Source organism: Aquarana catesbeiana, linkage group LG08 (assembly GCF_042186555.1).
Source record: "Aquarana catesbeiana isolate 2022-GZ linkage group LG08, ASM4218655v1, whole genome shotgun sequence".
Classification (NCBI taxonomy): domain Eukaryota; kingdom Metazoa; phylum Chordata; class Amphibia; order Anura; family Ranidae; genus Aquarana; species Aquarana catesbeiana.
Window position 1 is genome coordinate 258,223,422 of NC_133331.1, and position 14,869 is coordinate 258,238,290.

Genomic DNA, 14,869 nt, shown 5'->3' on the forward strand with positions numbered 1-14,869 from the left:
TATTTAAAAAGGGTTGCCATCTAGATAAAGGAAGGCCCGTAGACGTGGTGTATCTGAATTTTGCAAAAGCAATTGACTCAGTTCCCCATAAAACGTTTACTGTACAAAATAAGGTCTGTTGGCATGTACCATAGGGTGAGTACATGGATTGAAAACTGGCTACAAGGGCAAGGTCAGAGGGTGGCGATTAATGGGGAGTACTCGGAATGGTCAGGGGTGGGTAGTGGGGTCCCCCAGGGTTCTGTGCTGGGACCAATCCTGTTTAATTTGTTCATAAACGACCTGGAGGATGGGGTAAACAGTTCAATCTCTGTATTTGCGGACGATACTAAGCTAAGCAGGGCAATAACTTCTACGCAGGATATGGAAACCTTGCAAAAAGATCTGAACAAATTAATAGGGTGGGGAACTACATGGCAAATGAAGTTCAATGTAGAAAAACGTAAAATAATGCATTTGGGTGGCAAAAATATGAATGCAATCTATACACGGGGGGGGGGAACCTCTGGGGGAATCTAGGATGGAAAAGGACCTGGGGGTCCTAGTAGATGATAGGCTCAGCAATGGCATGCAATGCCAAGCTGCTGCTAACAAAACAGAATATTGGCATGCATTAAAAAGGGGATTAATTCCAGAGATAAAACGATAATTCTCCCGCTCTTCATGACTCTGGTCCGGCCGCACCTTGAGTATGCTGTCCAGTTCTGGGCACCAGTCCTCAGGAAGGATGTACTGATAATGGAGCGAGTACAAAGAAGGGCAACAAAGCTAATATAGGGTCTGGAGGATATTAGTTATGAGGAAAGGTTGCAAGCACTGAACTTATTCTCTCTGGAGAAGAGACGCTTAAGAGGGGATATGATTTCAATATACAAATACCATACTGGTGACCCCACAATAGGGATAAAACTTTTTCGCAGAAGGGAGTTTAACAAGACTCGTGGCCACTCATTAAAATTAGAAGAAAATAGGTTTAACCTTAAACTACGTAGAGGGTTCTTTACTGTAAGAGCCGCAAGGATGTGGAATTCCCTTCCACAGGCGGTGGTCTCAGCGGGGGGCATTGATAGTTTAAAGAAACTATTAGATAAGCACCTGAACGACCACAACATACAGGGATATACAATGTAATACTGACATATAATCACACATATAGGTTGGGCTTCATGGACTTGTGTCTTTTTTCAACCTCACCTACTATGTAACTATATATGGATACAGAGATAAATAAGACATTTCAAAGTGCTTGTTCAGAGTATGTAACTAGTGTAGGACGCTTTAGTGTAGATTATCTAACTTTGTGTAATGTACTATAGTTCCCTATATGGTCTTTTCTGTGTGATTTGTGGTTTTACTTAGTTCTTGCCTCTTGGGGGATCAGGAAGGATTTTTTTCCCCTGCTAGAGCAAATTGGATCATGCTTTTTTGGTGTTTTTTTGCCTTCCTCTGGATCAACTGTGGGTATAGGATTATGTATATAGTATTGTAATTTTTTTTTGGTCACTTCTATTGGTTGAACTGGATGGACTTGTGACTTTTTTCAACCAGACTAACTATGTAACTATGTAGTTAAGAGAGTGCACTTCAGTTGTAATGGGTGCAGCAGAGTCATTGTGGAGATCAGAGGCCAGGCAAGGGAGAGTTTTTTTTAATTTTTGGCCACTTGGAGGAGCTTGTGGATTAGAAGTCACCAGCTTGGAATAACTAGTTTTGCTTCTACCTCCTCCCCATAGGTTTTCCCGTTTTCCTTCTTGATGAAACAAGGGATGAGGTTGTTGGTACTCTGTATGTAAAAAGTGGTGCAAGGTCACACTTGAAATCCTGGCATCACTACACAGGACAGAGAAGTACACACACTTTGAAAACAGGTCAGGAGCATGGCCATACCTGAACTGTGAAGTTCAAAAAAGCATTAAGCTTTTTGGATAAAGGACTTCCCTGCTGGATTTTTTTTTTTCAACAAAATCAAGTTGAGTGGACTCCAGTTACTCCAATTATACTAAAAGGGTGGTATAGGGGGCTGACACAGGACAAGGAAAGATAAAGATTACAGAAGATACCATTGCGTTTTGAAATTGAATTGTATAGTTGGGAGAATTTGAGCTTATATTTAACCAGATCTGTCGACCTTATGAAGGCAATCATTTTTGCTCCCCCATGAGGCCTTCTAAGGAAAAATGGGTAAGAACTAAGAAGTGTGTCTGAAAGACGGACAGGTCCCTGGTCAAAGTAGTGATGAGTCTAAACTCTGGTGAGAGCCTGGAGAGGAAGTGATTTGGTTCAGGCAAAAAAATATATGCCAGGCATAATATCACTGCCAAAGTACAAGAAAACTTGCTCTCTCTTCTAGTAAAAGATCCACCCTCCTTTGTGAACCTAAATATACACTAAATTAAGATGGCACTGAGAAGTCCCTGTTGAACTATGGTAATGGATGAAAGAGGGGAGATAGATCCAAGATATTGATAGGCTAACAGACTGTCAGAAACCATGAATCAGACCGAGACAGAAGTAGAGTTAAATCACATTTGTTTAATATTAAAAGTAAATAGAACAAACGTAGTCAAAACATTAGCCAACATAGCCAAAGTTCGGTAACCAGAACGGATACTCAGACAAGCCAGAAAGTCAGGAAGTCAGATCAGCGTAGTGGAACAGCAAGTAGGATCAGGAGCCAAAAGGAATGTCAGCCAAGCAATCTTTAACAGGAACGCAGGAGATAGTCTCTGTAATGTTGACCGAGGCGAAGGCAGAGATCATCTGGGTTGGACGGCTTAAGTAGGCGGGACTGATGAGCAGGATATCAACAGGTGAGTCACTGTGGAGAGATAGGAGCTGGCAATAAGCCCACAGCTGAGCGGCCAGCTCAGAGGAAGGAAGAGCTGAGACCAGCCCTGACATTACCCCCTCCTCAATGACCCCTCCCCCTCGGAGGACCACCAGGCTTGAGGGGAAAACGTCTATGGAAATAACGGAGGAGGGCAGGGGCATGTACCTCCGAGGATGAGACCCAAGAGTGTTCCTCCGGACCGTACCCTTTCCAATGCACCAGGTACTGTATGCGCCTATGGAACTACGGGAGTCAACAATGGGACTGTACTTCATACTCCTCATGGTTCTCAACCTGTACAGGGTGAGGATGTGGCACCGAGGTGGTAAAGCGATTGCAGACCAAAAGGTTTTAATAAGGAGACATGAAATACATTAGAAATACTCTTATTAGAAGGAATATGCGCAAGCCACTGGGTTCATTCTGCGAAGAATACAGAAATGCACAATAAACCGAGGTGCAAACTTCAGAGAGGGAACACAAAGTCGGGTTACGAGATGACAGCCAGCCTATCCCCAACCTGGTAGGAAGGCGCAGACAGACGTCTGCGGTCAGCATGGAGTCTGTACCTATCATTAGCATTAGGCAAAGCCTCCTTGACTTGTGCCCAAGTGGAACGAAGACCATGGAGATGCTCCTCTAATGCAGGAATATTCTGCGGAACAAATGAGTCAGGCAACATGGAAGGTTGGAAACCATAGTTCGCCATAAATGGGGACAATCGGGAAGCAGAATTCAAGGCACTAATGTGAGCAAACTCCACCCACGGTAAGAGGTCTCACCAGTTGTTATGATGGTCAGAAATATGGCAACGTAGGAATTGCTCCAAGGACTGATTGGCTTGTTCTGCAGCCCCATTAGACTGCAGGTGATACGCAGAGGAGAAAGCAAGCAGAATTCCCAACTGTGCACAAAAGGCTCACCAGAACCGGGACACAAACTGATTACCCCTGTCCGAGACAATCACCTTGGTTAGCCCATGTAAGCGAAAGATCTCCCAAACAAAAATGGAAGCCAATTACTTAGAAGTGGGCAACTTCTTAAGTGGAATACAATGAGACATTTTCGAGAACCGGTCAATCACCATAAGGATAACTGTGTTGCCCTGGGAGTTGGGTAACTCCACAATGAAATCCATAGACAGGTGGGTCCAGGGCCTCTCTCCATTGGGTATGGGTTGTAGGAGGCCCCCTGGAAGGTGTCGTGGAGTCTTACTCTGAGCACACACGGCAGCTATGAAGGCGGTTACATCAGCACATAGACTAGGCCACTAGATTTGTTGGGAAAGGGCCCAAAAGAGTTGATTCTTCCCAGGGTGGCCAGCAGCCTTGGGAGAATGGCAAGTCTGGAGCACGGCAGTACAGAGACTCCCAGGGACAAAGCAGCGGTCACAACAAGGTTTCTCAGGATGAGCATGGACCTGAGCAGCAAGAATTTTGTCACCCTAAGGCTCGATTCACACAGGGGCAACACGACTTCAACTCAACTTTGCAACGCGACTTCAACGCGACTTCAACGCGACTTCAACGCGACTTGTGGATCCGACTTTGCCCTGCAACATGTGTCCGACTTTCAATGAACGGGGATCCGACTTGGATCCCCGCCACTGTGTTTGGTATGAATCTTTAGGGGGAACTCTGCGCCAAATTTTAAATAAAAAACCGGCATGGGTTCCCCCTCCAGGAGCATACCAGGCCCTTGGGTCTGGTATGGACCTTGAGGGGAACCCCCTACGCCGAAAAAACGGCGTGGGGGGTCCCCCCCAATCCATACCAGACCCTTATCCGAGCACGCAGCCCGGCCGGACAGGAATGGGAGTGGGGACGAGCGAGCGCCCCCCCCCCCTCCTGAACCGTACCAGGCCGCATGCCCTCAACATGGGGGGTTGGTGCCTTGGGGGAGGGGGCGCGTTGCGGGCCCCCCCCCCAAAGCACCTTGTCCCCATGTTGATGAGGACAAGGGCCTCTTCCCGACAACCCTGGCCGTTGGTTGTCGGGGTCTGCGGGCGGAGGGCTTATCAGAATCCGGGAGCCCCCTTTAATAAGGGGGCCCCCAGATCCCGGCCCCCCACCCTATGTGAATGAGTATGGGGTACATCGTACCCCTACCCATTCACCTAGGGAAAAAGTGTCAATTTAAAAAAAAACACTACATAGATTTTTAAAGTATTTTATTAGACAGCTCCGGGGGTCTTCTTCCGACTTCGGGGGTCTCTCCGGTTCTTCTCCACGCTCTCCGGATCTTCCTCCGGGCTCCTCCGCTCTCTTCTGCCGCTCTTTTGCTAAAGCAGAGGAGCCCGGTCTTCCGTCTTCTGCCCTCTCCTCTTCTTCTGATGTTGACACGACGCTCTCTCCGGCTAGAATGCTCTCTGTGCGCTCCGCTCTGACTTATATAGGCGGTGACCCCGCCCCCTTATGCCGTCACAGTCCCTGGGCATGCTGGGACTATGACTGCATAAGGGGGCGTGGTCATTGGGTGATGACCACGCCCCCTAAAACGTCACAGTCCCAGCATGCCCAGGGACTGTGACGGCATAAGGGGGCGTGGTCACCACCTATATAAGTCAGAGCGGAGCGCTCAGAGTGCATTCCAGCCCCAGAGAGCGTCGTGTCAACATCAGGAGAAGAGGGCAGAAGGCAGAAGATTGAAGACCGGGCTCCTTCGCTATAGCAAAAGAGCGGCAAAAGAGCAGAAAATAGCGGAGGAGCCCGGCAGAAGATCCGGAGAGCGCGGAGAAGAACCGGAGAGACCCCCGAAGAGAAGAAGGCAGCAGACCGGGCTCCTCCGCTATAGCAAAAGAGCGGCAAAAGAGCAGAAAATAGCGGAGGAGTCCGGCAGAAGACCCGGAGAGCGCGGAGAAGAACCGGAGAGACCCCGAAGTCGGAAGAAGACCCCCGGAGCTGTCTAATAAATTACTTTAAAAATCTGTGTAGTGTTTTTTTTTAAATTGACACTTTCCCTAGGTGAATGGGTAGGGGTTCGATGTACCCCATACTCATTCACATAGGGTGGGGGGCCGGGATCTGGGGGCCCTCTTATTAAAGGGGGCTCCCGGATTCCGATAAGCCCACAGACCCCGACAACCAACGGCCAGGGTTGTCGGGAAGAGGCCCTTGTCCTCATCAACATGGGGACAAGGTGCTTTGGGGTGGGGGGGGCCACAGCGCGCCCCCCTTCCCCAAGGCACCAACCCCCCATGTTGAGGGCATGCGGCCTGGTACGGTTCAGGATGGGGGGGGCGCTGGCTCGTCCCCCACCCCCATTCCTGTCCGGCCGGGCTGCGTGCTCGGATAAGGGTCTGGTATGGATTGGGGGACCCCCCACGCCGCTTTTTCGGCGTAGGGGGTTCCCCTCAAGGTCCATACCAGACCCAAGGGCCTGGTATGCCCTTGGAGGGGGAACCCATGCCGGATTTTTATTTAAAATTTGGCGCGGAGTTCCCCCTCAAGATCATCTGAGCACAAGTCACATGCCGAAGTCGGATCATGCGAGACGGCGATCTGACTTTGATCCGACTTCAATGATAGTCAATAGGCTGAAGTCGGATCAAAGTCGGATCAAAGTAGTATAGGGAGTACGCTCTGAAGTCGGAGCGACTTCAGTAGTGTCTATTAAGACGCTCCCATTCACTTAAATGTGAATCTCTTTCTGGGGCGACTTGGGGCGACTTGAGGGCGTACAAGTCGGATCCCAAGTCGTCCCAGTGTGAACCGACCCTAAGGAGAAGTGAGACTGGTGTGAACTGTAGTCAGAATACGATCAGGAGGAATAGCAGGAACCGGAACCAGCTCCATCTTGGAAGTGGAGGAAAATTGTGGTGACAAAGTGTCAGCCCTTACATTAAGAATGAGAAAATGTCATTGAAACTTGACAAGAAAAGAGCCCATCGCGCTCCTTCTGGGAGAGAGACGTTTAGCCTCAGACAAGAATGTGAGATTCTTATGGTCAGTAAGAATGAGAACCGGCACAATAGTACCTTCAAGGAGATGTTTCCATTCTTTCAGGGCTAAAATGATCGCTAACAGCTCTCTGTCACCAATCTCGTAATTGCACTCAGCAGGTGACAATTTCTTGGAAAAGTAGCCACAAGGATGCATAGCGCTCAGGAGGTAGGATGTTGAGACAGAAGGGTGCCAACTCCAGTCTCAGAAGCATCAACCTCAAGGATAAAAAGGTAACATAGGATCAGGATGTGCCAACACAGGAGCAGAAACAAAGGCATCCTTGAGACTCTCAAGGCCTTAACGGACTCCGGAGACCAACTCTGTGGGTTACCGTCCTTTCTGGTCATATCAGTCAGGGGCTTGACCAGAGACAAGAAATTACAAATAAACTTCCGATAATAGTTGGCAAAGCCAAGAAAACGCTGCAGAGGACATAAACCCATGGGTCGGGGCCAGTGTAGGACTGCTGAAAGTTTCTCTGGGTCCATCCAAAATCCAGCAGTGGAAATGACATAACCCAGGAATTTAACCTGTTCACAATGGAATTCGCACTTCTCCAATTTACAATAGAGATTGTTCTCTCGTAGTTTCTGACGCACACGACAGATATCTGTAAGGTGGCTCTCCAGGGACTTGGAAAATATGAGGATATCGTCGAGATAAACCACCACACAACTGCAGCAAATCGTTAGGACATTTGTTAATAAATTCCTGGAAAACTGCCGGGGCGTTACAAAGGCCAAAAGGCATTACAAGGTACTCATAATGGTCTGTTCTGGTATTAAAATGCAGTTTTCCACTCGTCGCCCTACTTAATCCTCACAAGATTGTATGCCCCTCTCAAATCAAGCTTCGTGAAAACCGTTGCTCCCTTGAGGTGATCAAATAACTCCGTAATCAACGGAATCGGATAGGCATTGTTAATCGTGAAACAATTGAGACCCCTATAATCGATACAAGGTCTCAGTTCACCACTCTTCTTCTTCTTCACAAAGAAGAAACCAGCACCAGCATTGCGGTACTCCTCCGGCAGGGAGGAGAGTAAAGAGGTGCACAGGACCTTGGCTATCTTCTGGAAGCATGTCTTACTGCATTGTGGCGACCAGGAGAGAACCTCAGCATGGAGCCAATCAAAAGAGGGGTTGTGCCTCTGTAACCAAGGGTAACCAATAACCAGTGGAAACCTAGGTGAGGAAATACATTGGAATTGGATCATCTCATGGTGAAGAGCCCCTACGGCCATGAACAATGGAACAGTCTCATGAGTCACATGGGCAGGCTGTAAAGGTCTCCTGTCAAGAGCCTCAATGGCAAGTGGAGTGTCACAAAGAATCGAGTGCTTTGATACAAAGGCAGCATCAATGAACAGGCCTGCAGCCCCAGAGTCGATTAGAGCCTGTATCTCGACGGACGACTCAGCCCAAGAAAGGGTAACCAAAACCAGGGGCTTATCCTTCTGGATAACTAGGAAAGAAACAACACCACCTAAGGTCTGTCCATGACAGGACCTCAAGGTTCGGGCGCTCCCTTAATGAGTAGGACAAGACTTCAAAAAGTGACCTGCCTGGCCACAATAAAGGCACGATCTCTCCCTCCTCCTAAGGATTTTCTCATCCACAGAGAGACAGGTGAAGCCCAAGTGCATGGGTTCACTTTCACTGACCGACTCGGTACCAAGAGGCATGGGAGGTGAGGGAGGCAAGGGTGGGACTGCAAAGCTCGGAGACCAATGTACAGGAGGCTTCCGCAAGCGCTCCTTAAAAGATAGTCTTTCTCTGAGTCTGGAGTCAATGAGGATGGCAAACCTGATCATCTTCTCCAGCTCAGTGGGTATATCTCGGGCTGCTATCTCATCCTTGACGGTATCCGAGAGTGCATGAGAAGAAGCAGCCACGAGGGCCTCATTGTTTCAAGCAACCTCTGCTGCCAGAGTACGGCATTCAATAGCGTAATCGGCAACAGTTCTCGTACTCTGATGGACATGAGGCAGCAGAAGCGGAGCGTGCGGGTACATCAAATACCCTTTCAAAAGAAGCCACAAACTCAGGGTAACTCAAGACAACATAGAGGGTTTGTCCAGGCCAAGGCTCTCTCAGAAAGCAAAGATATCATGAAACCTACTTTGCTTCTGTCTGTGGGAAACGCCTGGGGCAGCATCTCAAAGTATATCTCAACCTGGTTGAGAAACCCTCTGCATTGGACTGGATCACCCCCAAATTGCTGGGGAAGCGGAACCAGACATACCTCCTATAGAGGTAATACTCGAGGTGGGTGCCTGCACAGAGACTGGAGCTGCAGCAGTGATGGCCTGCAACACAGGTTGTACCGGAGCAGCCACAGTGGGAGATTGCAGGTGAGCCGTGTGACTCAGGTGAGTTTGTAATGCCATGGCAAACTGATCCATGCGGTGATCCTGCTCATCCAATCTGGAAAAAATATTACCAACAAGTGGATTGACTGCTTCCTCTGAATTCATTGCCTTCGCCTACTGTCAGAAACCATGAATCAGACCGGGACAGAAGTACAGTTAAATCACACTTGTTTAATAATAAAAGTAAATAGAACAAACGTAGTCAAAACATATGAAACACAAAAAATTCTGTAACCAGAACGGATAGTCAGACAGGCCAGAAAGTCAGGGAGCCAGAGATCAGCGTAGTGGAACAGCAAGCAGGATCTGGAGCCAGAAGGAATATCAGCCAAGCAAGCCTTTAACAGGAACGCAGGAGATAGTCTCTGTGATGTTGACCAAGGCGAAGGCATAGATCATCTGGGCTGGACGGCAGGACTGACAAGCAGGATATCATTAACAGGTGAGTCACTGTGGAGAGCTAGGAGCTGGCAATTAGCCGACAGCTGAGCGGCCAGCTCAGAGGAAGGAAGGGCTGAGCCCAGCCCTGACACAAACAGGTAAATATTTCAGTGTATACAACAGCTCAACCTGGCAAAATATGGCCAATTCTGTTAAACCATTTTTGCGAAATACATACAGTCATTTTTTCTACATCTGCCTTTTTAAATTTAAATTGCTGTGGGGCAGCACTCAGATCTCACCTTTGGTCTTTAAGTATTTCACAGGAAGCATTGTTAATCAAATTATCATTTCTGTGGTGTGCCTGAAAAATATTAGGGTTAAGAAAACAATTTCAATAGAATAATAGAAAAATTAAAGTGATATTAAAGTTTTTAAAATAACAAACATGTTATACTTACCTGGTCTGTGCAATGGTTTTGCACAGAGCAGCCCAGATCCTTCTCTTCTCGGGTCCCTCCCAGGTGCTCCTGGCTCCTCCCTCCTGCCGAGTGTCCTCACAGCAAGCAGCTTGCTATGGGGGCATCTGCCCCTCTCTCTCCTCATTGGCTCACTGACTTTGAATGACAGCAGTGGGAGCCATTGGTGCTGTCTCAGCGAATGAGGAGGGAGAGTCCTGGACAGTCGAGAATGCATTAAGATAAAAAACCTTCTGCCTTTAGAACCACTTGCTTTTAAAGTAGTTTACCCTAGAAAAAAAAAAATGTAAAGTCATCAGCTGCTGACTTGTAATAAAAGGACACCTGCTTGTCCAGGGATCCACTGCCATCCTCACCTGGGCTGGTTTTTCACCAGTCTTCGGGTCCCTGGCGCCAGCATGTTTACTGTGAGAAGACTTCTTGCGGCTTCACAGCGGGCATCCTGCTGTGCTGGATTTTGTGAATGGTCCCTAGGCAATCCAAGCGAAAGCATAAGCAAGTATCCATCAAAACTAGGTACCCACTCCCCCCAAAAAATATTATGGGCCAAATGTGGAAGTTCCACTTTAATACCTTCTTATCAGATAGTAATAAAAGAAAAATAGGCATGCAATTGCTGATTAACCCCTCTTCAAGCAAACAACTTAATACATATCTGAACTGGTTTACCTGCCAAATAATTCGTAAATTTGTCAACCCAAACTAATCTTATTTTAATGCTACACTAAATTTACACAAACTTTTCTCAACATTTTTTTCCCCCATTTTTTACAGTTTATTACCAATAAAACCCAAGGACATAAAAATGTCTGTATACAAATTTGCCACCAAATTAAATCCTCATCTTTCCTGAAAGAAACAATGTATAATTCATTTGGATAGGCTAAAAAACCTAAAAGATGTGCAGAACTGAAATTTCACTGAAACGAAAAAAAAAAAAAAAAAATTCTCTGGGATTTAGGGAGAAAGAGGCTCAAGCAACTTAGGTGGTTAATAGATATAACTTGCTGAATCTCTACACGATATTCATATTCAATACAATGTAAACTAATTTATAATCATAATAATGATCACAGCTGTCCTTATGAGATTTGGCAGTGAATGATGAGATGGATAGCTGTGATCTACCGGCCCCCTAGTCCAGTATCATCCTTTCTTGATGACTTCTCTGCCCGGCTACCCTACTTTCTCTCTTCTGAAATCCCCACAATCATTTTTGGGAACTTCAACATCCCTACTAATACTAACATTCCTGCAACTTCCAAACTTCTCAGTATAACCTCCTCCTTTGACCTGAAGCAATGGATTCATGCTCCTACTCACTCTGAAGGCAATACCCTTGACCTTGTCTTTTCCCACCTATGCACTCCATGCAACCTCTCCAACTATCCTTACCCTCTCTCTGATCACCACCTTATTACTTTCACTCTCTCCCTCTCCTCCACCTCCTCTCCCTCCGTACACCTAAAGGTTACCTGTAGAAACCTTCGCCATCTCAACCCTTCTCTTCTCTACTCTGCGACTGACCACCTCTATGACAAAATCGCACCTCTGTCCTGCACCAACCTAGCCACTTCTGTCTACAACACTTCACTTCTAGCCTCACTGGACACACTGGCCCCCGTCACCACACACAGAATTAGGCCCCGTCCCCTTCAACCCTGGCAAACAGACAATACTAGAAGTCTGAAAAAACGCAGCCGTGCTCTCGAGCGCCTGTGGCGTAAGACTAAGTCCCAGAAAGATTTCAGCCAGTATAAATCTGCCCTCCAAAAATACAATTCCAGCCTCCTCACTGTCAAGCAGACCTATTTCATCACTCTCATTAAAAACGTATCATCCTGTCCCCGTCAACTCTTCTCTACCTTCAACTCTCTACTTCGCCCTCCACTGCCTCCACCCACTAACTCACTCACTGCCCAGGAGATCGCCAATCCCTTCAAACAGAAGATTGATACAATTCACAAGGAGATCTCTACTGTTCAGATACCCTCCATGCTTTACACCTTATGTCCACAGGTACAATCATTACTTCCCTCTTTCAACCCCACCACTATAGACGAGGTTGCTAAATTACTTGCTAACGTGATTTCAGCTGTACATGCTAATTGGGATGCCCCCCTTTCTCGGGAACTTCTCCTATCATTAGACCTTCATAAGGCTTTTGATAGTGTGAATTGGAATTATTTATTCACTACTTTAGAGACTTTTGGGTTTGGACCTAGCTTTTTATCCTTATTAAAAACTTTACATGGATCTCCGTTAGCCCAGGTTTTCATACGGGGCTACAAATCATCGTCGTTCACTATCAAACGTGGTACGAGACAGGGATGCCCCCTCTCACGCTTACTTTTTGCATTAGCTATCGAACCCTTGGCCATGGCAATTCGGTCCCACCCTAATATTTCTGGTATCGGCTGTGGGCAACAAGAACATAAATGTGCCTTTTTTGCCGATGATGTCCTTATGTATATTACAAACCCTCAAGTCACTCTACCTCAATTGTTATCTTTATTGGACCAGTTCGCTTTCCGGCCTCTTCCTCAACCCTCACAAAACAGCCCTTAATGTCTCGCTTCCCCACTCAATGGTACAGACTCTTCGGGATAACTACAACTTTCAATGGGCATCACATTCCCCTTCATATTTAGGTATCCAATTAACGCCGTCTATCGAGACTCTTTATAAAGCTAATTATCCTTCACCATTTAAAAAACTTAAAAAAAAGAGGACCTTCGCAGTTGGGCGGACTATTCCCTACCACGGTTTGGCAGAATCAACTCTGTCAAAATGACACTTCTACCCAGGATACTTTATTATTTTAGAACTCTACCAGTGACAGTCCCGAGAGGAGATTTGCAGTGTCTACAAGCTGAGGTTCTTCGTTTCATTTGGGGTAATAGAAGAATGAATGAATGAACAAACAGATCCTATACGCCCCAAAATTAAAGGGTGGTCTTGGTCTCCCTAATTTACCAAACTACTTTCAAGCCGCCCAGATTTCTCAATTTGCCCATACTACTGCTACAGGTCCTGCACCTCTTTGGGTTTCCCTTAAGGCACTATCCTGTCACCCCTTGGCCATAGGATCACTGATGTGGCTTCCCAGCCGGCTACACCCTCCTATACTATACCCTTCTTTATCACATTCATTGGCGGTTTGGGATAGTCACCGGGCATCCCTGTCATCCCCACACACACCTTTAGCTCCTGTTTTCTGCAATCCGGAGTTTCCACCAGGGTTAGTACCACAGTCATTTCATTGGTGGCTTAATAAAGGATTGCTGAGAATTGGCGACTACCTTAAAGGTAACCAAGTATACTCTTTACAACGTTTTAAAGACAAGATGCAGATACCTACCAGTGAAATATTCCGATATAACCAAATTGCATCATTTGTCAGACGCAAACTTAATCTAATAATTGAACCGCTTACACTTATAATGTTCGAGTTATCCTGCCAGACAAGGGGTCTTTTGAAGGGACGACTATCTGTGGTTTATGCTTCCCTCACTGAACCAAACTCAAAGCTCTCCTATATGAATCAATGGGAAAAAGATCTGAATCTTAATTTTGATCTGTCTGAATGGCAGGATATTGCTTATAATTTATCCAAAATCTCTATCAATACCACGCTGATTGAGGCCAATTATAAAACACTTACGTTGGTACCTGGTCCCAACTCGGGTAGCTAAAATGCATCCATCCACATCACCTGTTTGACGTTGTGGTCAGTCGCGGACAATGCACCATATCTGATGGCGGATTACGTTTTGGATTAGGGTATTTAATTTAATAAACTCGGTGATGGGGGTGAACATCCATAGATCCCCAGAGGTGGCCTTATTCCATAGACTACCTGAAGAGGTACCCAGGAAATCAACTAAATTAAATCACATATATAGTGCTAGCGGCAAGGATTACAGTGGCCCGGTAGTGGAAACAACTGGTTATTCCTCTGGATTACGTTAAAAACAAAATCAACTGGATTATGTTAAATGACAAACTCACCCACATTTTTCATAATAACTCTGAAAAATTTGATGAAATATGGGACCTGTGGATCCGTTACATTTCGGTTCCCTAATGAGCTCTGGGCTGACCCTCTTGAATTCCTCTCCTTCCTCTTTCTTTTTTCCTTATTTCTGCTTTCCTTCCTTCCCTCCACCTTCTTCTACATGTAGTTTAAACCTAATGCTTATTGGGTTGTTTTAGAACTCTGTTAAGTTTTGACATTGATATTCTCAGGAAATGGTACAAAAGTCCCCTACTATGTCTTATCCACAATCCCTTCTCGACCCCTCCTTTCCCTTTCCTTAACCTGCCTCTTCATACCATACTCAGGTTTTTGTATGTTAATGCACATGGTTACGATTTTAAATACTGATTAGAACTAAATGTTGCTAGGTTAACTACACGTTTAATACCGTTTGATATTACCTACTGGGTTTTTTTGCCCAGCGGGTTAATCTGAGAACATTCCATGAATATTGTTTGTTCATTCATACTACTGGACCATGTAATACCTTGTTTAATTATATCTTAGGTATTTGTAAATTTGTCATAGCAATAATCCGAATGTGGATCTATGTTTACCTGCTATTCTTGTTATCTCAACAAAAATGTTTTCAATAAAAACATTGAAATATAAATTACTTGTGTAATGGAAATTTGTAAGTTCTGTATATAATTGTATTCTATTTTGTATGTATTGCACACTGCCCTCACTGTGCACACGGCACCAATAATGGTTTCACTACATGTTTACATTCTTTTGAGTCCTGATTAGAATTAGCCTGCCTATGTAACGCCCCTTGTTACCATAAACATACAATTGTAATATTAATGTGATACCTACATAATC

At 45.9% G+C, this 14,869-nt stretch overlaps 1 protein-coding gene across 5 annotated transcripts in view; it reads right to left on the reverse strand.

Annotated features, from left to right (window-relative positions):
* The window catches only part of LOC141106369 (phospholipid-transporting ATPase IK-like), a 313,227-nt gene that overhangs the window by 117,768 nt on the left and 180,590 nt on the right, over positions 1-14,869 (reverse strand). For all 5 annotated transcript variants that reach the window (XM_073597096.1, XM_073597092.1, XM_073597095.1 and 2 more), the window contains exon 6: positions 9,829-9,890. In XM_073597096.1, coding sequence (XP_073453197.1) covers positions 9,829-9,890 — 62 coding nt within the window. The remainder of the gene's footprint in view (positions 1-9,828; positions 9,891-14,869) is intronic.